General features: G+C 44.7%; 2 protein-coding genes and 1 long non-coding RNA gene across 14 annotated transcripts in view; 2 read left to right on the top strand and 1 right to left on the bottom strand.

Moving 5' to 3' along the window:
• LOC143152467 (LIM and SH3 domain protein F42H10.3-like) overlaps nucleotides 1–13,022 on the top strand; it is a 41,270-nt gene extending 28,248 nt beyond the window's left edge. Inside the window, exons 3-7 of one of the 2 annotated variants that reach the window (XM_076322656.1) lie at nucleotides 4,159–4,430; nucleotides 4,662–4,706; nucleotides 6,739–6,942; nucleotides 8,637–8,779; nucleotides 9,284–13,022. In XM_076322656.1, the coding sequence (XP_076178771.1) occupies nucleotides 4,159–4,430; nucleotides 4,662–4,706; nucleotides 6,739–6,942; nucleotides 8,637–8,779; nucleotides 9,284–9,463 (844 nt within the window). In that variant the 3' untranslated portion in view covers nucleotides 9,464–13,022. The remainder of the gene's footprint in view (nucleotides 1–4,158; nucleotides 4,431–4,661; nucleotides 4,707–6,738; nucleotides 6,943–8,636; nucleotides 8,780–9,283) is intronic. The other variant, XM_076322657.1, reaches the window with a different exon arrangement.
• Nucleotides 13,023–13,154: 132 nt separating this feature from the next.
• Nucleotides 13,155–18,132, top strand: LOC143152468 (uncharacterized). The gene is made up of 2 exons (XR_012993579.1): nucleotides 13,155–14,995; nucleotides 15,182–18,132. It is a non-coding gene; the product is annotated as an uncharacterized LOC143152468 (long non-coding RNA).
• Tm1 (tropomyosin 1) overlaps nucleotides 17,632–24,154 on the bottom strand; it is a 37,530-nt gene continuing 31,007 nt past the window's right edge. For all 11 annotated transcript variants that reach the window (XM_076322641.1, XM_076322642.1, XM_076322637.1 and 8 more), the window contains one exon: nucleotides 17,632–18,433. In XM_076322641.1, coding sequence (XP_076178756.1) covers nucleotides 18,348–18,433 — 86 coding nt within the window. In that variant the 3' untranslated portion in view covers nucleotides 17,632–18,347. The remainder of the gene's footprint in view (nucleotides 18,434–24,154) is intronic.

Here is a 24,154-nt window from a genome sequence, read left to right as displayed (position 1 = left end):
ATAAGAAACTACAGCATTACTTACTTACTCTATAAGCGACTGTAGCATTACCTACTCACTCTATAAGAGACGACAGCATTACCAACATACTCTGTAAGATTCTATAGCACTACTTTCTTACTCTGTAAGCAACCCCAGCGCTACTCGTTCCCTCTATAAAAATATACAGCACTGTTTACCCGCTCTGTAAGATACTACAGCGCTACTTGTTCGCTTATTTCGAGTCGAGCAACGAGTACAGCGAGCGGCACCAGCATCTCGTGGTCTACTCGATCGATTAAATGTCACGACCGTCCGGCGAAATGCATCGGGCCGCTGCATCAACGAAGCGAAGTGACGCGGAATTTAATCCGTCGCGCGCGTAAGGAAAAACGTTCCGTCCATTAAACGGTCGAACAATGTGTGTACATAGAAACGCGACGGCGGTGTTCCGCGAGCCGGGCCCGACAAAAGGTGGCCGAAGTGTACACCTATTATTCGTACACGGCGCAACGACGCGTTACGTAACTCGGCTGGCACAATTACCGGCTGGTAGACAACGTTATGGTTACCGTATATGGGAAACGGACTCGTGACACAAATCTCGATTACGCTCGTGTACGAGACGAAGTTACTCGCCTTACCTTCGCGCCTTCGTTGCGGGATACACACACGGACACACGCGCCGCGTGGCCCCGTGTCGTCCGCTTGGAAACGCAGGAGCGTACGCGAGACCCGCGAAACAAGGTGAAACCCAACCTTTCCTCCGCTTCTAACGAGGATACGCGCCGCTCGAATCACCGATTTCACTCGATGTTCGCGCGTTTCGTGTCACCGTTCGGAGCGTGTTCAATTTCGCGACTTCTGTTTTGCGAATTTTCCAAGGAAGAAATACAAGTTGCAACTTTACAAAGAAACGCGCAAGATGTTCGAACAATGGAATATCGCGCGTCTTTGCGACGCTTGTATCGGAGTAAACTTTAAATCTTCGCGAACTAGAGTGTATCGTTCGAACAGTATCGCATATAGCAATTCCTGGTTACCAATATCTATACGTTCTATAATCGAGTTATAATATCTCCGCGTCCTATAATACTCTAAGCTGTAATCCATACGTCCTACAATGCCCTAAGCTGTAATACCCACACGTCCTATATCGCCCTGATAATATCCTAATCTGTAATATCTATACGTCGCGCAGGTTACGAGAATCGAACACACGGGGATTGTTCGCTCAAGGGTAAGTTTCATTCGTAATCACTCGCGGTGCAATTGTTCGAAATATTTGCAAAATGGATCCAACCTCTGTAAATATCGTCGATGAAGATCGAAATCCTTTTTACGGGCGGATAGATGCGTCGAAACGCGAAAAAAGAGGTTTCGTTGCGATCGATTCGCTCGGAACACGGTGGTTCGAGTAAACGCGTTCTACGCCACTGCATGCATCGCTCTCACGCAGATAACCTCGTCGATACGCGCCTCAACGCAGTCCAAATACGATTCCACACACGTCGATCGAACGAGTGTGAGTCGATCTCGGTCCTGATACGCACTCGTATCGATTATATCGAATCGCTTGTTCTGCAAAACGTTTCTATCCGGCCGGGCACGGTATCGGCTTATTAACGTCGCGAGATTAGCCGATCTGCACTTTTAATTGCGATGCGACTACGCTACACGTTGTCCTCGACTACGCTCGCTTCTCCTCGTGACCTTACCTCGCTTTCGTTTTCGTTACGACTTTGTTAATTACCGGACACGAAATTGTAAACAACCTGCAACGTGTACTCGTTTAAACGAACGATACACCGATTCGACAAAATTGCTACTCGAGCACCTAGAAGGATCAAGAGTAGCGTCGAGTAGAAGGCTTCTGAAGCCACATTCTCACTTATACGCAATAGCCAAATTTTTCAATGATCGAACATCGAATTATCTCTGCGATAGAAAAAAAATATTCTTGAATACTTTTTCGAAAACTATCCTCGCGGAGGATAGATACCGCGGACTTTCACGGTGAAAGTTCCATGGAAGCAGTTGTCAGCGGACTGATAATTTCCCAAGTATCGTGCAGATAGTGAAAAATAACACTCGATTGAACACTTGAAGCCGTCGAGATTGCTATCGCGCACTCGGTATTGCCAACGAAGCTACCGGAGCCCTGGTAAAGCCACGTTCTCGCTTGACTCTCAAGGATCGGTTTCAACTTCCAGCGTACTCCTATTATAGTTATCCGAGCCTGGTCCCGTAAATGGAGTTTTCTTTCGAGTTCTGTTGAAAATGTTTCTCATCGCGTAGAAACGAAGAAGTCCCGATAAACGTCGAATTCCTCGTCACGGCGTGGTGAATTTCCAAACGAAATTTTCTCACGTGCGCCGCCACGAGCGTGAGCAATTAGTACGCCATTGTTGTGGTTTTTCTCGCTTTATGCGCATTGATTACCCGTTTATTGCGTCGTCTCACAGTTTGCACCCCTAATTAATATGCTCCTTGCCAACGACCTTATAATACCATTCCGCTCGATACTCGCCGCTCGCGTCTAGGTGCAACGCGCGCTCTTCCATCCGCTCGGCGATAATACCAGCTTTTATTTCCACCTCGTCGGCAAACCGAACGAAATTTGCGGAATCTCGAAACCGTAAACCGACGAAGACCTTGGGCGTCGAATTAACCGCGATGTTTTTCGTCGGATAGAATTTATCCGCGCGACCGTGCGCCGTTAAGCCGAATTACGCACGGCTTAACGACGATATCGATAACGTTGCGTGCAGAGTGTCCGTTTGAAAGAGAAAAAAAAAAGAAAACCCGAAAAAGAAAAGAAAATATTACGCGGATCAACGAGTTCGGATTAAATGCGGAGTTCAAGTCGATAACGATATCGCGAATACGTGTACAGCGTTCGGTGGATATTTATACCCAGAGTTGCGAAATTTCGCGATGGAAAACCGATCGGAGAGGATACGTCTTGCAAAAATACATCGAGAGTCTGGAGTGAATTTTTCTCCTGCTTGGTCTCCTTTTCGAGAAAATCGATTTCGAAAACAGGTGGGTGGGTCGCCTGTGCTCGAGTGCATTTAACGTATTCCTGAACTCGATTCTTCGACGAACGAACCCCCGTAGGGAAACAATTTCTACCACCTTCTCGATTCATTTCTTCGAGAATATCGTGAACAATTGCGTACAGATTTGCTCGAATTGCGGAGAAATGGTTGCTCGGTACGTGACTCGACGATCTCCGCGTTCTCGTCTCTGCGCGAGCGTTATCAACGTTGCTTCGCAAAGGATGCTCGCGATACGGCGCAGCGTCATTGACCGCTTGTCGTTCACTCGAAACTCTTACTCGTCCGCGATTTCCATAGTTTCCCCATCGGAGGAAGTTGCCCGTTGAAAAAATTCCCTCGTGGAATCATCGCGTATACGCGTGTGCGCTTACTGGATAAAACATGCGATCGCGATCCGGATAGGGTTGCACCTCCACTCGTGAAATAACTTCCAACGTCGCTTCTTTTTAACGCGTCGACGCGTAAAGATACCGAGATAAGCGGAATTCGACGTGCAATTAGATTTACATTTTCAGCGTTGTTCCGGCATCGGTATTACAGGGACTTTCGATTAATTGCTGGTTGCGCAATTACGCGCGTAACGACCATCTGGCCGTGCTTCGAAGGGAATCTCGCTCGAATTTCCTCGATAAATCGTTGACCCAATTACGCTACTCGTGAAGAACAACGACTCATCGAACATTTTAGAAATTTCTTGCGAAAGAATCGATACGATTGTCTACCACTGATGTCGTCCACGTCCTCTATTATCGCCTAAACTATCTTCGTATTCGACATTATTCTCGATCTTTGTCACTTACGAGAAATTTCACCCTTTGAAATCGAATACAATCGATACGAAAAACACGTGTAGTAATCAACGTGTAGGCGATAGTGTCTCTATTGGAGCACTCGGGTGTCAAGAGACATCCTTGTTAAAAGGATTATACTGTAAAAACATACCTCGTCCAGAAACCTTGTGCAAGGTTCTCCATCAATCGATCAACGATTATAAAATTTCTCTCAAAGATCTCCCTAAAAACGCTCTCGAAGTACCCACCCTCGTTCTCTGCTAAATAAAAATCTCGTTCGTTGAAACGTTCGTACGACGATCGTTCATACCGTGTTGTTTCTCCAGACACATACCAAAGGCGAAAGCCACGACGATGGCGGAGACACCGGAGCTGAAGCGTATCGCCGAGAACACGAAGATCCAGAGCAACGTGAAATATCACGCGGAGTTCGAGAAGGCGAAGGGGAAGTTCACCCAGGTGGCGGACGACCCGGAGACGCTGCGGATCAAGCAGAACAGCAAGATCATCTCGAACGTCGCCTACCACGGCGAGCTCCAGAAGAAGGCGATCATGGAGCAGAAAAGGACGATGACCGGCGAGAACGGCGAACAAATTGGTGAGTCAAGCTTTTATTCCCACCACCTCCGGACTCCGCATCTCCACCTCCGCCTCCGCCTCACCTCTCACTCGTGATCCTGTCCGAAAGGTTTTCTACTCTTCTTGTGAACACCCCGTTCTCTTGTCGTTTTCAAATGTTTGCATCTCCATTCTGACACCGGGGGTGAACGGGGGAACGAATGCATCCATCGAGATTATTCTTAACGCGCTGCCGAACAACGTGCCATAGACGCTATCGATGGGATGTTTAACGCGTTGATTCGCTCATCGATCGGTAATACCAAGTAGCTTATGAGATTACGCAGAAATGCTTGGCTTGCGCTTTTCTTGTGGGGGGGTACAGGGTGTGGCGGAAATCGCGGTGCACACAAACGTACGTACACGTGACGTCCGATAGCCGTGTCGCGCAACGGGGAACAACAGGCAGTCGAAAAATCGATTATTTTTAGACGAGGCTCGAACAATTCGAGCGTGAACGTTCGGTTCGATCGAGAAAAATATACGGAACCACGTGGAACTTGCGCGCGACATTTCTCGGAAAGTTTCCGAGTTATGGTTCCTTTTTTCTCGTTTTTCTTCCCTTCGTGAAACTTCGTCGTTCCGTGGACGATGATTTAAGAATTATGTGGTTTGATTTTTTTTTTTTTCTTCATAGGTTCGGTCCGCAATTACACGTTTCTAGAATAACCATCTCCAAGGAAACTTCGATGGTTTCGTTTTTAAATTGGATCGCTGTAAGACCAACCGGGCTTTCTTCGACCGCGTGCTGTGTGCAATTATTTTTACGCGTACTTTTGTACAACGAAATAAATATTTTTCTATACTCCGAGATACGAGTAAACATTCTGCGGAAAAGATACTACGGAGTTCCGTTATTTGGAATTAATTCGCAGAGATTGTTCGAGTACGCTTCGACTGCCTAGTCCCTTTAAGTTCGTCACGCTGGGGACGTTCGAAGGTCACTTTTCTCGACGAAGAAATCTGACGCGTGGTACCGATCTTGGACCTACTTTCGCACGGGGAATTATCCTGTACCGCGATTTTTGCCGTACTTTGTGCATCTCTCGTTGAATGTGCACGTCCCTCGCGGAGAAAGTAATTACACGCGAGTAATCGAAGCACCGTAAAGTTGCTGCACCGTGAGGTTGTACCGAAAGCGTTACTCGTTTCGATGTGTTGTCAGAAGTATGCTGAACTCTGAGCTGTAAAGTTTGGCAGTAGCGTAGAACAATAGTTTCGAGCTCGAGTAATAACATTGAGAAATATGCTTGAAATTTAACACCCCTAACACAAAACTGTAGAGAAACCTGCTTGAAAGTATCCCCGAATGCGTTGAAGTTTAATTTCCATTAACCGTTTTCAAACCACACGTAGCCGAGGAAGAGATCGCAGTGTATACCAGTTTTCTTTGCGACGACGTGTTCTTCGGTCCAGGAAAAAAATATTGGTCGTTCAAGGTCATCCGAGTACCATTTTCGTGATTTTCCAAGTGGTGTCCGCGCAATGGGCGGAGCTACGGGACGAGAGGCGGAGTCGAGGAGTATGGAGGGGGAATGCTTGCTCGGTGACCTCGAGCAGCCAGTACTTTCCGCCTTGACTCGTAATCATCAATTTCTACAAAATTACAAACCTCTTCTCACATTCACCAGCATGATAATTCTATCGCTTACTCAACGCGTACTTTCCTACCACTTTCTCGTTACGTTCTCGATCTTCGTACACAACGACAAACTTCCAAACAACACTGGAACTGTTTTAACGATCGTATTTACCTCTAACGACTGTCATTAATATCTAGTTCCAATTGTACCGAGTCGTCCGTTATTTGCCGGAGATTCAACACGAAACGCAAGAACATTATCACGATTTTACTGCCTGGATCTACGTTCGAACAAGTACGAATGCTATCCGGTTGTTGTTAAAGTTAGGTATAATCGTTAAAACGAGACACACGATCTTTCGAGAATCGATGAAACAAGAACGATCACGATTCACCATAGAATACTAAACGTCCCTCTGATCTATCGATATCGTAGCAATCCAGTATTTCTCTCACGAACTCTGGTTTCACGTACAAGGATCGTTGCTCGGTCGACGATCTTCAATTTTCACGAAACTGGAGCATCGACATTTCCGTGGAAAGTTTCAAAAAAAAAAAAAGAAAAAGAAAACTACTCGGAGATCGTCAACCGGGCGATGTTCGTTGTTAGATCGCGGAGAGAGACTCGCCTTCGAGTGACCAGCTCTCCCAGCGTAGATCGTTGATTCGGAGCATATATCGCCAGCTTGTGGTCTGTTGGATTTAGAGTACGTAGAGTACACGGACGGTACGATCGCGCCAGCATCGGGCGTAAACGCGAATCCACCGGCCGCGAGAAGCGCGAGCTCGCCGGTGCAAAGGACACCAGGTAGGATCGCCGATTACGATCCCCTTAGCGAGGCGAGACCGAGCCCTTATTCCGCCAGACAAGCGGCCACCACTGTGATTTATACGAGCGACAAGGGACCAGGTGAGTTCACGCCGATTTTACGGGGCTGCTAGTGCTGTCGTTTGCCTTCGAGCAACAACAGCGTAGTCGGAGTCGGATCGACCGTTTTCTGTTCGTTGTAAATCATCCTGCAGGCTCGTTCCTTTCAATTCTGGGAATTAAGTTATCTCGAACGGTGAACAAGGTGATACGAGAAAAATCTCAATATTCGCGTTTCGACTTCGTTCAATAACTCGACTCATTTTTCGATACAGGGACGAATTCAAGTATACGTTTACGAAGAAAGGAAGGATTTCAGTGCACACGGTTGATAAATTTAAATACGAGTGTTTCAAGACACGGAAAATTGTATGCGTTACTTTCTTAAAGCACTGAAGATTTAAATACGAATTTCTCGACGCAAGTGTGTTACCTGCATCGATTACTTCGACCGACGGGAAAATTGAAACATCTTCATCGTAGCGAAACGCGCGTAACCCTTTTATCACCGATTTGGAAATTAAACACACCTTGCGCTCGCATCTCCGTGTCGTTTATTTTTACCGGCGGAGAAAAAGTGCACGCTCGCGTGCACCGTTGCACTCGCGAAGAAATTACATCGCGGAAAGATAGTCCTCGTTAGGTAAACTTTTTCCTGTACAAAATTTCTCTGTCTTCGCTTAGAAAGGAGCCCGTCCTAGTTTCTAGAATCGCTCCGATCGGGACGAAAAAAAAATTCTACGTACTGGTGGGGGGCGGGGGACGGGTCGGTGGAGATCGAGGGAGTAATTACAGACTTCACGGAGAAACGTCGGACGGAGCGCGCGCTTCGAGGTAGCCTACATTTTTTGGAGAAACGATCTTCTTCCCGTGGAACGTAAACTGTATACATTTCGAGCGATAGGGATAAATTGGAGCGTCCAGTGCGCGATAGCGAGATACTTGAATGCACTTGGTGCGCGTCTTGCCCCCCTCGACTCATTTATTTCGTGTACGAACGACCATATGGGTTGGCCATTGCGTTGCGCAACCGGCAATGGTTGGTTTCAATAGATTGCCTTTTAATTGGATTAGTTCGAACGATAGGTAGACACACTTGGGGCCACTCCTATTGTAACGTCAATTATTATCTTCCCGAAGCAACGTTGTGTAAAATTTATCGTCGAGTCGGACACTAACGCATTACGCTGATTGTTACGTGCCTAACGCGTGGAATACGTGTCTCTGTGTGTATGTGTTTTTTTTTTTTAATTTCTACCCGTGTTTCATTTCCCCTTGTGTGAAATAATAATAATAATAATAATAATAACAACACAATCGAGAAAGTTTGTGTTTAACGGTGGTTGGTCGAAAAGTATTTCTGTTTCGTGTTATTAATTGTCTCCTGCATTTCGTTGTTGTTTTTTTGTATTTTGGTTTTAATTTTTTTTTCTTTTTTTTTTTGATTTTTCTCTATTATTCATCGTTACGCACTCGTCGTAAATTCACTCGTAACCACTTCCGGAGTTTAGATTCGTCGTTTTATACGTACGTATCGGACACCATGCTCGACACGTGCTTAGCGCACGATTATCGCATAGTTCGACCGTAGACGGTTTCTCTAAAGCGTCCGTTGCGATGCACGGTTCCGTCGAAAGGTACGCTGGAAGATTTCAACGAACATTGCGTTCGAATTACTTTGAGGACACGCCTCGGTGTTGTTCGTTTTATCTAAACGCGATGATGACTCGTTCTAGTGACGAATCCACCTACCAGAAAAATCGGCTCGGTGGCGGACATAGACCCTGTGAACGACTACTACGGATCGTTGACGCCGGCCACGAACAACAATCACGTCCCACAGCATCAGCCGCCGCCACCACCACCCACCAACGTTGGGGTAAGTACTTTCCAAACACCTACCTAGGAGTCACGTCCATCGTATATATTGTATTTGAAAAAATTAAACAAGAGTCGATAGACTCTTTTACATCCATTTTCATCTATAAAAAGTCTTCAACCGTCCACGTCTAACCTTGTCTAACCTTCACAGAGGTTAACTCTGGACGATAAGGTCTGCCCAAGTCGATTCTACCTCTCAACATTTACGTATAGCTTAAATTGTAGCAGAGTTACCTTCCACATTCATCCCCACTCGATCGCTTCCATCCTCTCTTTTTCGTTTGCAAAGAGTGTACACACCTAACCTTCTTTAATCCAACAATGTAACCTTACAATTAGATTCAACAAAGGTTAACTCCAAACGATAAGGTCTACCTAACTCGATTCTACCTCTCAATATTTATGTACAGTGTAACTTGTAACACAGTTACCTACCACATTCATCCCCAATAAATCGGTTCCATCTCGACGAACGATTACAGCCTCACGTTTCCGTTCGCAGAGAGTGTACAGAGCGCTGTACGACTACGCGGCCCAGGACCTCGACGAGGTGAGTTTCTGCGACGGTGATCTGATCGTCAACTGCATCGCCATCGACCAGGGCTGGATGACCGGTCTGGTGCAGCGCACGGGCCGACACGGCATGCTGCCAGCGAACTACGTCGAGCCGGCGCAAATTTAAACGATCCCCCCTTTCTCCTGACCCCCTTCGCGTCGCGTGTCCTCGTCGTCTTCGTTAAACCCCCCTGCTGCGTCGCTCGAACGAACCGAGCGGCGCGTTTGGGGCCCCAGCGACGAAGAACCAACCGAGGACAGACCTCGAAGGGCCTACGAGCGTCGCGACGAAGCTTTGGGAAAAGGAAGACACGGCTGAGCGAGTTGTCGCGCGATCCACGGGGCACACGGATCCGTATCCCCCCCCTGGTGTCGCGTCGAGTCGCTCGAATCAACCCCCTCGATGATCTCCGAGATTTTCGACGTTCCCCGTGGAGGGGGACGTGGCTAAAAAAAAAAAAAGAAAAAAGAAAAGAAAAAGTAACAAAAAATGAATCTTTCGACCGAGCAGTCGAAAAAGGACAGTCCGAGACCGGCGAGCAGAGACTCACCAACCTGGCGAAACACCGGGCGGACCGACTCGTCGATCTTCCTTTTTTTTCTCTCCAACGGGCACGCGAGAAGCCCGAAATCTTGGACGCCTCGAGAGGGTCGATGAGAAACACGTACGTACTCGCGACCGAGTGTCTCGCGAGTCGGTGAACCACGATGCAATTCCACGTTCGGGATCGAACGACTTCTGCTCGCCATCGAAGGGAGGGATAAATCACCCCCAGTGCCTTTTGCTAGCAATAATTTCAACGAACGAATCGGATCGTACCCTGAGGTGTCCCCGAGTATACGAAGGTGCGCCCGGACGGTACGGTGGTCGTCGAACCGAGCTGGTACGTGTCCAGGTATCGTTAAAACGGGGAATCGTCGATGGAATTGTTATTCAATGAACGAGGAGCGTGGAACTCCTCTTGCACGCGATTGCCGTAATATCGAAAATGTGGTTCCACCGCGGTTGGTATCGGTATCTACAACTATGCAGCGTCAGTGTCCACCGTGTACGCTCGACCTAACGCGATAAGTTATCTAGCAACAAAGTTTATTTCGCGTTATCGCGACTCTTCGAACTCCGAAACCAACGATGCTTGGACCTTGAGCGAAACTCTTGCAACAACGACCCTGACCACACGGGACACCCGGTACATATATATACATATATATAAACAGTTCTGTTCTATACTTTGTTCTCGTGTTTTTTTTTTTTCGAAATCATTCCGTCGCTTCGAGGATTCCACTTGCATTTGTCTTTTTTTTTCTTCTCGTTTTTTAACACAGTAAGGACCAATTTCGATGACAGCGCGACGACAAAGACCGAAAGGTCGAGCATTTATATCGGTTACGAAATATTATACTTTCTCTTCTTTTTTATTCCAAACCTTCTTGTCCCCCTTCGGATAGACACCGTTTTTTTTTCTCTCCTTAGAACCCCGGTTTTTTCACCTTTTTTTCTTTTAAATAAGAGTTACGATACGTTGGAAGCGAACACACATACACACAGACACGTACACACGCCAGAATTATTGTTACACATTTAGCATGCACCGTTGTTGACAATTTCTGTCCTCTCAGTCTTTGTCCCACCTTCGCGCGTTGCTTTCGCGTCTCTTCGTCGAAGAAACAATTGTTGCACACGAGCTGTTCGATAGTTCGCTGGAAATTGCTATTTATTTACGAAGACGATGATATATATAACGATAATATCACGGGTATTGTCCGTTTCCACGAGGCAATTACTTGGACCAGAACACTACGCGCCGCACCGTTCATTGTGATCCAAAAGGAACAACGATGTGCCTTATATACGTAGACCTTTTAATTAGGACAATCTGACGCGTGCCTGCGTCGCGATTATAGACGAGGAGAGAGAGAGAGAGAGAGAGAGAAAGAGAGTGAAAGAGAGAGAGAGAGAAAAAGAGAGATATATTATTATCGATGGAAAGAGAAAACAATTCGCGAGCAACGTTATCATGTATCGCTGCGACGTTTATAGAGCTTCGATCACTTTTTCATTTTTTTTTTTTTTAATAGAACCTTTTTTTTTGTGAAAGTGAATCTAGTTAGGATAACGAAGATTTGTAATAATGTTGTTGACACGAATGTTTCGTTGCGCTCGTACTGTTCGATATCGATGCACGAAATGAAAGTAACGATCGTTGGAAACTTTATTACCGCTCTTTATCTAGTTAACGACATTAACCAACATTTACCTAATAGCTGTTAAGTTTTATCGCGCGCGCGGTTCGTCCGTGTCGAAATGCTTCTGCGGCTTTCTGTAATCCTTTCGGTGCTGAACGCACGCGATTCGTTCGCGTTATTCGTGTTCTCGTTAAGCGAATCGATATCTCTCAATTAATACGGTGTTTCGAGAAACGCAAAGTCTTTCGATCGTACGTGCTGCGAGGAGCGATTAACTTCTAAGTAGCACGTATTCTAAATTATAATACTCGATAGCATAGGCCGACGAAGAATTCAATTTTAAGATCGAATTAGCGTAAGAGAATTTCGAAGCGAATTTTAACTTGTGGCCGTTGTGGTGAAATCGTCCGTTCAATTTGGAAAATTATTTTTTTACCAAACTTTTACACAGTCGCGGAGATTCTCAAGTATCGTGCGAATAACGAGCTTGCCGCGAACGCTACGGATCCAATTATCTTCGATAATGGATTTCAAGGTTGTCGAGTCTATCCGTTATCGAACGGTTGGGTAGATAACGAAACTATTGAAAATTTCATTTTAATACGGTGATCCCGAGTAACGAAAGAAACTCGGGATCGTTCGTGAATTAACCGTGTCGTCGAACCGAAATTTTTCGACGCGCGATTCACAATTTTTTCGATCTCCGACGAAAATAAAATTTCACGGTTTCCGTTTGAAAATTTCCCTGGGATGAAATTGTTCTCGTACCTTTTGAGAAAGTTCCTCGAGCGGGTTGCGTTTCTCGAACTCTTCGTGGTTCTTTTTTTGTGTTTTTTTTTTTCTTTCTTACAAGTGCCGAAAGGATTTGATCGCTTCCTCGGATATGTTCCCGAACAATCGCGGGATTATCAGCAATATGAGATTGTTTTCTCCGCGATGGTCTCGATTTTCATAGATAGCTTTATGCCTGATGTCCAATTAAATGTACAGATAATATAGTGATCGAGGAAACTCGTCGACGATAATGAGAATATCGTGTTACCATTGCGGAGTATCTGCGCCCTCTCGTTGTCCTCCGTTTTCAATTTGTCTCCCGTTCGAAATTCCTGTCCGCTCGAAATTTCGTTCCTCAGAGAACGTATTTACATTGCATTTTACCTGAGTAGGAGAATAGAAGAGTTATTACTGTTTGCGAAGGAACTAAAAATAATAAAAAAAAAAAAAAACTATAAACCCAGCAATGTTGTTACGTGCGCGTTGGGACGTCGTTCGACTTCGTGATACCGCGAGGAGATATATTCATATTTTTGGAAACATGTTAGCAATTTCTTTTTTTTTTTTTCTTTTTTGTAATTATTAGAACATCGATAAGACGATCTACGATTATAATTGAGAGACATACAGAAATATATATATATATACATATATATATTAGTGTTGTTTAAAACAGATAATATTATATTATGATACGAGATCAATGAATATGTTATGTAATTGTTCGTCTGATTATTGCTTACCCCTTTCTCTGTCCATTGTCCTTGCATTGTTCGCAATTCTCAACTCGTTCGCGATCGACGAAGACTGTTACGGTGTAGAAACTTAATTATAAAGGAGATCGATCGCTTTGTATAATGAAATTTATTACTTTATTATTGTTGTTATATCGTACAGGGTGATCTAAGATTAAAAGGAGGAATTTTCGGCACGGTGCGCATAAAAATAGATAAAAAATGGTTTGCGAATCCCGTCGCACGAAATCAATGTGCAATTTTTTACTCCGCCCTTTTCCTTCCGATCGCCCTGTGCGTATTATGTACGAATTCGTAGAACTATACAATATTTAACGAGCGAATACACTGCACTCTGCCTTACTTCGACCGTAGCGAGTCATCGATTTTTTCTTTTTCTTTTACACGAGAGAACTACGAAGTTTGTCGGAAAAAATTCTCTTAATATCGTTTTTAAAGACGCAGCTATTCGTTTAACGTCACCGATAAATGGAACATTGTCGTTTGCGAAGCTTCGAGCCTACATCGAGCAGAAATTTGCGCCAAAAATAAAAAACATTCTTTGCGCAACAGAAACCAAAAGAAAAAAACCAACCGTCGAATAAAACGAACCGGCGTGTCCAGGTATAAAAAATGCACATTTATTGAACGTGATATAAGTACAGTAGAAGGATAATTGTATAAAACTGAAGTCGCGGCAATTGGTGCGCGTTTTATAGATTCTCGTTTGAATTTGTATGAAACAGACTTGGGCATGATTTTCTTTTTATTATCGAAATGGATGTTCACACGATGCTCGTTCCAACGAAAATTTTATTCGACTAGTTATTCGTTAACGCGCGAAGAGTACAACCGTGCGTAGAAGTTGAGCGCAGGAGAGCGATTAGGTTCGCGTTCGCGCGAAAATCAACGATGATATGTTCGAAAATATTTTGCGAAAATTTGCACGCTAATAATGCCCAATTCTGGTACACAGCCTCCCGCAAAATTCGGCCCTCTACCGGCGACGCATCGAAAATTGGAAAAATTCGACTATTCAAGAATGCAAAAAACACGAACTGTCGGCTTTTCAATCCTATCGTATCGTATCAATTTGCTAACAATTGTCGCGATCGTTTCGCGACCATTCATTACTTTCCTCGCGTATCCATTCGCTTCACCGTTTAACTGCTAAGCCGTATTCGTTGCAAGATGAAAATTTGTATTCGTACTATCAATATTATACCTACTCGTATTGTACCGAGTCTATTGAGAAACCAGTAATTGATTAGCTAAATGATTAGCAATTTCTCTAAGAATTTAAATTTATCTATCTATTCGCAAAGGAACCGAAAGTACAATCGAATTGCAATCAAAACAGAAGTATTCAACGCGTTAACTGTCGTTGAAGTCAACGGACCCTCGTTATGGATAATTTCGCGAGCAACATTGATTCTGTAACGATAACAATGCCAACCGATCGAAATACCACGATCTTAAATTACTCGTGCACGTGGAATATCCGCAAATATGCGATGCAACACGGTGGTGGCGATTCGTCTTGAAAAAATACATCGAAAATACGTAGGAAAATCGGTTTGTCTATTTTCTCGATAACTAGAGCCTCTACGCAGTTTCGAGTCACTTTTTCGAGAACCTCTCTTCATTTTCCCGACAGTCAACGCGTCAACGTGGCAGCAATCGCAACGCCGATAAAAAATTTCGTAGCAGTCAAAAGGTCGATACATTAACGTCGATTTTCCGCGCAACGTAATCTCAAGCATTACACAATCGAAGCACTTTATTCTGCAACATACTCATCCCTCCAGCGAACTACACGCGCGGTAGTTTTGCAATTAGACACAAAAGCGAAGAAGCGTGCGACAGAGATCGCAAAGAATACAATCGACGATGAATAACAGCGAGAGCGAACTTAAATCCTAAAGTAAGCTACTGCGAGGAGCCGAGATTTTGGCATTTCCAAGGTCGGTACAGTTTCACTCGTTGCTACAATTTAATATCGCCGAATCTATGCGTTTAACGTTGCTACGCGCTCGTACAGAGTCGAGCGATTTTTATTTGAGTTGACAATGTTCTAAATGATAAATTGTTTAGAAAAACTCAGATTTAGAAACTAGATTTCTAATTTCGCTTGAAATTATTAATTACAGATCCTGTATCGTTAAAGAGACCAAGGTTTACCCGGAAGGGTGGAAAAGGGACTGTGACCTTGAGAAGTCAAAAGTTCCGATACTCACAGTAGCTACTCGATCGATGGACCGCACGGTCGCATCGATGAAACACACGAGACAAAGCGAAACGTTCGTCCTTATGGACGATGATTCCTCGTTGGAATGTAATTATCAAGGCCGCGTATAATTTATCGAGCCATCCTGTAATATTTCTTATTCGTATCAACGTATTCGCGACACGGTCATCCCCGATCCGTTCCTATCGTACTCCAACGAACGATTATCGGACGTTACGTCGATTACAGAGTTCCTAGTCGACGGGAAAAATCATCTTAGAAATCTGCTAACAATCACCTGCTCTGCGCTAACATTTTCCTTAAACAATGTCAGCGTTGATTAACATTGCTCGGGTCTCGTTACACGACGGCTGCTACCGTCGTTTCCTTGGCACGAAATAAAGCCGTTTCTTACAGCGAAACTGGTGGCAGGTACGAGACGAGAGACTGGTCCACTGACAAGCTAAACTTTATAATAAACGCGATTGTGTGGGGAGGTACAGAGACCACGTGGATATGAAGATGGGACCGGAATGCCTACACAGCGATGGATGCTCGACCTACTGGTCGTGAAACGTCATTTACGAATCATTCGAATGCATTAGAAAGCGTACACGATGCGATGTTACGAAATGTAAATTAATATTGAGTGTACCGTGAGAGCAACAGCTCGAGAGGAAATCTTGATTGAATTTGTACTAACGTAGAGGGTGATTCAAGGCTAACGAATGTTCTAGATCGTTTTCGAATCACCTCTAAAGTCAACTATAAAGGAAGAACACAATTGTTTCAACAAAGTCTACAACGTTACCAATCGAACTACCGAACGTCGTAGACAAAAAGAAGCATTTCCTCGTCTTAATTCTGTAACCTGGGTATTCGATTACCCAGAGCAAAGCACGTAATATGGAATTGTCTCTAAAAATTCAACGTCTCTATTTTCGGTATATCATCAACCGAGGAAGCTCGAAATGAATGAACAAGCTGCTGATACGTTACATAAATCGGGGGAAGAATTTCAGTCTGATATTTGCCTCGATGTAACGTCAGTCGACTGTAAACATTAAATATATTCCTCGTCTTGCGTGTCGCGCAATAAAAAAAAAAAAGAAACTGTACGAAAAGATTTCGAAACTTACTTGAATTAAAAGATCGTTCTTCCATTGGGTTCTCTAATTTCTGTTCCCGTTATCTTGAAACCGAACGGTATACGAATTGTTCTACGCCGAACGAACCAAAACGGCTCAGAACCTTCTATCCAAAACACGTTCGAGAACTAAATTTGACCAAACACAGACATTTATAACTTTTGTTCCCCGTTATCTTCAAACGAAACGGTATACAAATTTCTCTACCTTTTCCTCTACGTTGACGAACCGAAAGAATCTCGACGTTCGAAAAACCTTCGAGAACTAAATTTCACCAAACACAGATCGTCGATCGAGGTTGAAAATACCCTCGATCGAAACGTAAGAAAAAAAAAAAAAAAAAAAACACCGGCCTGTGGAGTTTCAAAAATTCCGTAGATCTTTTCTAACAGGCTCGATCGAAGTCCAAAGATTCTCCTCGTTTTTCTTTCCTCGTAAAACGACTCTAAAAACACGATGAACGACGGGGGAAGCCGATCGACGCTCGAGTCAGTTCTTCAAATGATCCATCGAACTTCTCACGCTGTGCAGGAGAAGACGCCTGGAGGCGTCGCGTCCTCTTCGTCCTGGACTCTGTCGGTGCGCCTCGATGGGAATCGACGTCTTTTCTCGTATATATTTTTTTTTTTGTTTTTTTTTTCGGGCGTCGTGCGTTGAAGGGGTCCGCGTGCTGGCAGTGTCTTTTCATCGTAGCGTGGAGGATCTTTCGTTTTGTATAATATCTTTTTTTCTGGTTTTTACTCTTTTTGCTCTAGATATATGCAGTTATACTTGTGTGTGTCTGTGTGTGGTACGTGTGAATGTATGCACGTGTTTTGCGCCCTTGTCGCACAGAATTAGCCTGGCTGCTAATATCCGGCCAGGTCGGCGAACGTCTGATCCATCTCGTCGGCGATCGCTTTGTACTTACAGCGCTCGTTTACCACCACGTCTGCAACGCAAAAGGGAGGGAACGTGGTATTAGTTGGATGGTGTTAGACGCTCGGTTAGTCGGGACACAACAAGATTTTATTAGAAAGAGAGAGAGAGATAGTGAGACTTTTTTTTAAACAAAGGTGTTACTGCTTAGTACAGGGAGCCTGGGGAGCATCCGATACACGAAAGCTTTTTGGGCCGTTTGGACACCAATGAATACAAGATTCAGGAAGGACAGAGACATTCGTATTGGAGGATGTACACATTTGCAAAGAGACACGTGAGAAATCATAAATAACCGGTGCGATGATACTTTTTTAAGCCATTTATTGTTACGTAATTACTTCCTTCGAAACGGTTTGTTCTCCCAGCGGAAGGGGTAACTTAAGGTAATGCCCGCGCAGTCGTTGACGCGTAACTCGTCCGCAAAAAGGAAAATGGACAAATCGCTTCTTGGGCTCAATCTTTATTCGCCTGTTGGTGGTGGTTACATGGATCGACGCCGCGGTTTTTCGTTGTCCGTAGATTAAATCGCGGATCGACGAAACCAAGTACTTACCGAGCACGTTTTGTCACGGAACGAGTTTAGGGGGTTGTGTGGAGTGGACGAGGAAGAATTGTAAACAAAATGGAAAACGACGAAATAATAAATACGTAAAACCCCGTGACACGACTAGGTTACTCTAGATCGAGGAAACTTAATTTACAAAAAAGAAAAAAAGAGAAAAGAAGAAAAGAGGGGGATACATTCCGAGAACGCTGAAACGTAGTTTATGCCTCGTTGATAGATTAAAAAAAAGAAAAAAAAAGATGAACGCGGAGAACGCGGAACGTAGAGTGTTCTTTCATTTTTTTTTTTCTTCTCGACGCAGTAATTTTCAGTTACAATAACAAAGAGTTACACGTAAGCGGACTGGCCGGTTCGATAAAGATACGACCGATGGATCGTATTCGGGTCGTATGTCTCTCGATGGGCGGCCAATGATCTTCGACAGCCAGTGGACACGTTCGATCGCCGACTATCAATTAATTCTTCTCGATCAATTCGGTGAAGGTCAGGTCCAGGTCGTCGCAGATGTATTTGTACTTTTCTTTCTCGTGTACAAGCTCGTCTGAAACGAAAGGCGTTCCCGTTAGACATTGGTAAGACAAACAGTGTGCCCCGATATCTCGTCAAACGCAAAACAATCTGTTGTCCTAGAAATTCAAGTATCCCTCCACCATATTTGTTTTTTTTGAGGGAATTTACTAGAATGTGAAAGTAGAATGTCGTGTCGGCGTGAAATGACGTTTCTGGTGGCGATGAAAATGTCTATTTCGGACTCCTTGCCTCCGATGTGGAACGAGAAAAAAGGTACGCGAAAAATCGGAGGATCGAGACACTTTAACGCTAGACAAAACGGTCTCTCAAGATTCAAACGCGCAAAATAGGTTCAGACCTTGGTAAAAATAAAAATCGATGCTCGTCGATATGGTGCAACTCAACCACGATGACCGTGAAACTGTTCAGTGTCTTCCGGAGCACTGTATTTCTTTGATCTCTGACGTCCGGACGTTTCTCCCAAATTGTCCTCCCTTATCCGCGAATGTCGTTTCGATCGGGTCTGTAGCGTCCGTGTAAAATGTTCGACGTGTTCGAGGCAAGGAATCGAAACGTAAAATGTTTGATACGAGGTGTATCATTTCTGCGGCTGCCAAACCGGTAAGATGTCCTCACGGATCAGAGTCGTCGTGTCGCGTCCAAGACGAGTTGAAAAAGTTTCGGTCGTTAGCGGCGAGTAAGTGGGTTAAAAAGCTCGCAAGTGACTTACGGATTACGTTTGTTAAGAGCAAGCGAGACTGTGAGAAAGGTGTCTGTATATATATTTGTGTTTGTTTTGATCGAAGCGTTAGAAGGGTTGGTTAGTGGCTCGTTAGACGCCGTAGAGTTCCATGAACGCCTGATCCAAGCCGTCCCCGATCTCCTTGTATTTCTCCTTCTCAACCACCATTTCATCTGCAAGCATTCGCAAGGTTATTCGAAGCGTTCCCACCCCTCCACGCCGGTCGTCAGCTACGTAGTCACGTGTTCGAGCAGAAGATATAGGTGGGAGCGAGAAACTGGACTCTAGCTGTTAAGTATGATTCGATGAAGCGTTGCATTTTGGAGATAGGAATTGGAACGATGGTCTCCCAAATGTTTTCGCACGTAGTGAAATGTTTAAGCGTCGATTGTAAATGATATCGATGTTTCGTTCGAGTAACTTGTGTACTGTGACTCACGATGCAAATGTAATCATGAAATGAATCATCGTTAACTTTGCGCCTTCCTTATAAGATACGTTGCACAGAAGCATTTAAATCGTTCGAATTGATCATTCGCTAATACTTCCTGAAAGGATAAATAGAAAGCAGGAAAATAATTCTTCCGTGCAAGACACGCGAACCGCGTAATTTCGAGCGTCTACGAAAGGAGGTCTAACATCTCTCTAATTGGTAACCGCGGACTATTCGTAATAGAAATAATTCTTTAACCGGTGTTTATCTCTTCCGTGAAGAAAAAAAAAAAAAGAAGAAACATTGTGCAATTCAGAACGCCCGAAACACCCGAGTCTTTTTCTAATTGGCGATTCGGTAATATTATTCGTGGCTACTGAGAGGAACGTAAAATAGAAAATTAATTCATGGTCTATCGATCTCTTCCTTGCGAAGCCACGTTCCCACGAGTGCAACGCCTGCCACGCGTTTACGCACACGTGGAAATGTGGTTCAAGACTGTCTACGAAACCTGGAGGCTCCTGAGAGATATCTAAGTATATATTTTCGATTTCGGAAAATGTGAAGATCTCGTCGAAGCGATGTCGCGCGAGTTCGCGGTCGAAAATACGAAGTTGTTTCCGTTTCAACGATCCGGGATCAACGAAGATAGCATTTACCACTCGTTGAAATCTCCCGAGTCTCTCGTAGCGATACCCACGCAATCTTATGGTACTTCTTCGAAACTTGAAATAAAATTTTTTCCAAATCTTTGGAAATCCACGAATTATCGAGGGTCGATGTCTGACATCTTTGAGCTACGAGTTCACAGAATTGAGTAACGTTACTCAGCTCGAGAAAAAGAAAAACGTTGTTCGCACCTTTGTATTTGTCTTTCGGAATCGTGCAACATCGTCTCGAAAAGGATCTCCCCACTTTCGAAAAACGACTCGCAGACTCGTTGGCGCGTAAAACGGAAAAATCTGAGGATCGGCGAAGAAAATAACGGAAAAGGGAAGGGGTCATGCGAGGTAACGGGACATTGGACGAGCTCTCTCCTATAAAAATAGCAAATAAAGAACAAGCGAGTCTACTCACCGTTGTTTCTTCGATACGTACCGCCAGGCAGTTCTCTCTCCTGTTGTGTGCGTGGCATGCAACAACTACACACGGCTATCTCTCTCTTACTCTCTCTCTCTCTAACACAACGGGCAGCGGTGGTGTTATTCGCGTCGGCCACGATCGGATCAGTTTTGTTAACGGTCGTACGACGTGTATTAAAAAACGTTGTTAGCGCGAAATCGGACAAAAAACTCCGGAAAAAGAATATAAACATGAGACAAACACAACAACAAAAACAAACGACACACTGTTTTTTCAAAATTAAAATATATATTATAAACAGTTTTATAATAATAGCAATATATATAATAATCATTATCATTACAATGATATTAGTGTTATTATCGTTCCATTCGTTTTATTAATATTAAGTAAATTAATAAACTAAAACTCTCGTGAACTCAAGTATCTGCGTTTTCCTTACTTTTTTTTTCCTCGTCATTTTCTCACTCTCTTGGCATCCTTTTCTCGGAGGTGGGGGGTGGTGAGGGGAAAAAAATCGGAATAACAAAAATCATTATCGTTAAACGGTAGGACGCGTGTTGGAATTACGTAATATTATTGTGCTTTCTTTTTTTTTTGCGGTTTCGATCGCCGTTCCTCTCTCCGAGGACGTGTTTTACTTCTCTCTTTCTCTCGCTCTCTCTCGCTCTCTTCGGGTGACTTTCTGAGATCTCGCGATTGCAATAATTTCGACGCACGGAGTTTTCGGTTCAATTACTGGAAAATCTTTCTCTCTCTCTCTCTTGTTCTCTTTCTCTCCCTCTTTCAAATGGAACGAACTCTTTCGAACGAACATGCACGATACACAGAGTCCGGAGCGGTCTGTATCGGAGTTTATTAAATATTGCACGAACTATGCTTGGAAACGTAACGAACGGGTCTTACAGACACGTTGTGTAGCAGAGCTTCCGGTTCCGCCTCGAAAAGACACCCGAGGAGACATTATTCCCCCGCCGTGGGAAAATCGTCGATCTGTAAGGATCATCGAAGGGACCGAAACGCGTGAAAACGGTTCTGGGCAGTGTGCACACGCCTCTTTGAACTCGGCCGTGCCTCGCAACAACGACAAAGAGGAGAAAAAAGTTTCGCGCGGAATCATCGTCGTCGTCGTCGTGACCGATGCGAAAGAATGGGGTGGTGGCGATACCGATAAGAACGATACTAATTAACAGTAGCAGCGATGAATAATGTAAGGCGAAGTAATGCGTCGCGAAATTGTTCTCTTCGTATCTTTCGTTATATCGTTTTTTTTTTTTTGGTTGTTTTTTTCTGTTTTTTGTTTTTTTCAAATTTTTCTTTCCTTTCTTTATCCTCGTTCCTTTCTTTTTCCATTTCTTTCTTAAACGCGCGCGCTTCCTGCTGCGTCGAGGTTTTCGATTGGCCGTGATCATTACTTCTATAATAAATATATACAGGCACGATCGGTAACTGTCGAGTGGCTCAGCGCGAGCGAGAAGACGGTCTGCTACTCGCTCGTTCGCGTTTAACTAGCGTTTCGCGCGTTCGTCGAATACAGATTCACCGTCGCGTCGAGGAATGCTCCGTGATTACAGGTTTTCTCGATCCAGCCGCGAGTCGAATCTCCGCCCGAGAATCCGTTCTCGTCGGGACCGCCGCGCGATTCATCGATCTTTTCCGCTCTTTTTTTTTTTTTTGTTAAACACAAGGTGGTATCGTTGAAGACGCGGTTCGAACACGAGCGTACGCGATTCCTCGCGAAAAACAGCGTCGAAAACGTACGAGGAAGTTTTCCCGACAGAGGTCTCCGTTCGCGAGAAAATCGAGCTCGAGAGCGCGCGAATCGCGGGGCGCGGGATCGCCCCGCCATTCGATCTTTAAAGTCGATTTACTCCGAAACAGAGACTCGTGGGAGAAAATCTGGTCGCACATTTTCGATTCATTTTTTCCAAAGGAATCCAACGGTGCGTCTCTTTTCATCTCGTGTCTTCCGAGTCACCCCGCGCAACGCCCAATGGCGGTAATTGGAATAGAAATATACAAAAATTCATTGCACGATCTTTAGGCACTGTCGCTTCGTCGACGAAGCAACGTTTCAAATTTGTTTAGGTCTCCGTCGTTTCACCACGAGAATCGCGACGAATGTCTCGCCTCGCTGAATGTGTGTGCTGGCAGTGAGCGTCTTCGAAGTAGAAAAAACGAAAAAAAAATATATAGATATATCACGTTCAAGATTATCACGAATAAGGTGAACGCGAGCCGTGGAAGAAGAAACGAGAGGCTACTTCTCGCGGACGCTGAGCCGCCGGGAATGCGGAATGTAGGCGACAAGAAGCAAACGAGCGCACCGTTTGCTTCCATTTTCTTAACCGAGGAACCTGCGACACGGCGCTACGTCGAGAAAAAACTTGCTGGCTAGGTCGTCGATTCGGTCAAATATTCTCCTCCGAAGGTGCGCGCTCCGCGTTCGCGAAAATTAAAACGTCCCCGATGCTCGTTGGCCCGCGAACTGTTCGTTCGAAACAAAAGGAAACTTGTCCCGCGTTTCTCACACCGACCAGTCGAATACGTTTTTAAATTATTAAATATACCCTAAACACCGTCGAAATTCAAATCCTCTCGAGGCTTTTCGCAATCTCCCGCCCGGTTGCTCCAAAATAGTGCAAAGAATGCAAAGAGTCCCTTTGAAGAGAATTTTCAGATTTCAAGACCTGGACACTTTGCTCCAATTTTCTACAAGCTGCTCCGAAATATCCACAACTACGTGGGAAGGTGATTCTGTCGATTTCGATCAACGTTTCGCTCGTTCAATGTTCTCGAATCGTATCCACGAACATCCCGGCGGAGCTCGCGCGCTCGCGTTGGAAAATACTCGACGGAGTCTCGTTCGGAAATTCTTTCCCGACGTATACGCGCTTCGATCGATCGCCTATGCGTCTGTTTCGCGCGATTATTGCGCACCGTTGTACACTCCCCCTCTGCGTTACCAGTTACGTCTACAATTTCCGTGGTTTCGTATCGTATTCGCGGGCGTCAGTCTCGCGGCGTCGCGCCAAAGAACGCGGCGCGGCGTCGATCCATCATCGAGGTCTCACTCGACGCCTCTTAGCGTCGACGAGGCGTTCGAAGCGAGGGAAAACGCGACGGGCGCGCGAAGAGGAATAACCGCGCGCGAAGAGGAAAAACTGCGCGCCTCGTCAAACTCGAAACGCGAAAGAAAAAGAAGAAGAAAAAAAAAATAGAGAAGAGAAGAAAAAAAAAAGGGAAAAATAAAAGTTGTAAGGCGAACACGGGAAGCGACCTTCGGAATTCCCTTTGACAAAACCGCACCCTACCTCTCGGTCTCTCTCTCTCTCTTTCTCTCCTTTTATCCATTTCTTTTTCCGGTCCATCGTCGTCTCTCTCCACCCTTCGTCCGTTTCTCTCTCTTTCTCTCGAGTCTCTCTCTCGCGCGTAAAACACACAGGCATGCAACAAACGCACACACGCACACGAGCATACACACGTAAGAAGAA

Source organism: Ptiloglossa arizonensis, chromosome 10, assembly GCF_051014685.1.
Source record: "Ptiloglossa arizonensis isolate GNS036 chromosome 10, iyPtiAriz1_principal, whole genome shotgun sequence".
Taxonomy (NCBI): domain Eukaryota; kingdom Metazoa; phylum Arthropoda; class Insecta; order Hymenoptera; family Colletidae; genus Ptiloglossa; species Ptiloglossa arizonensis.
This window is presented reverse-complemented; position numbering and strand designations above follow the sequence as displayed.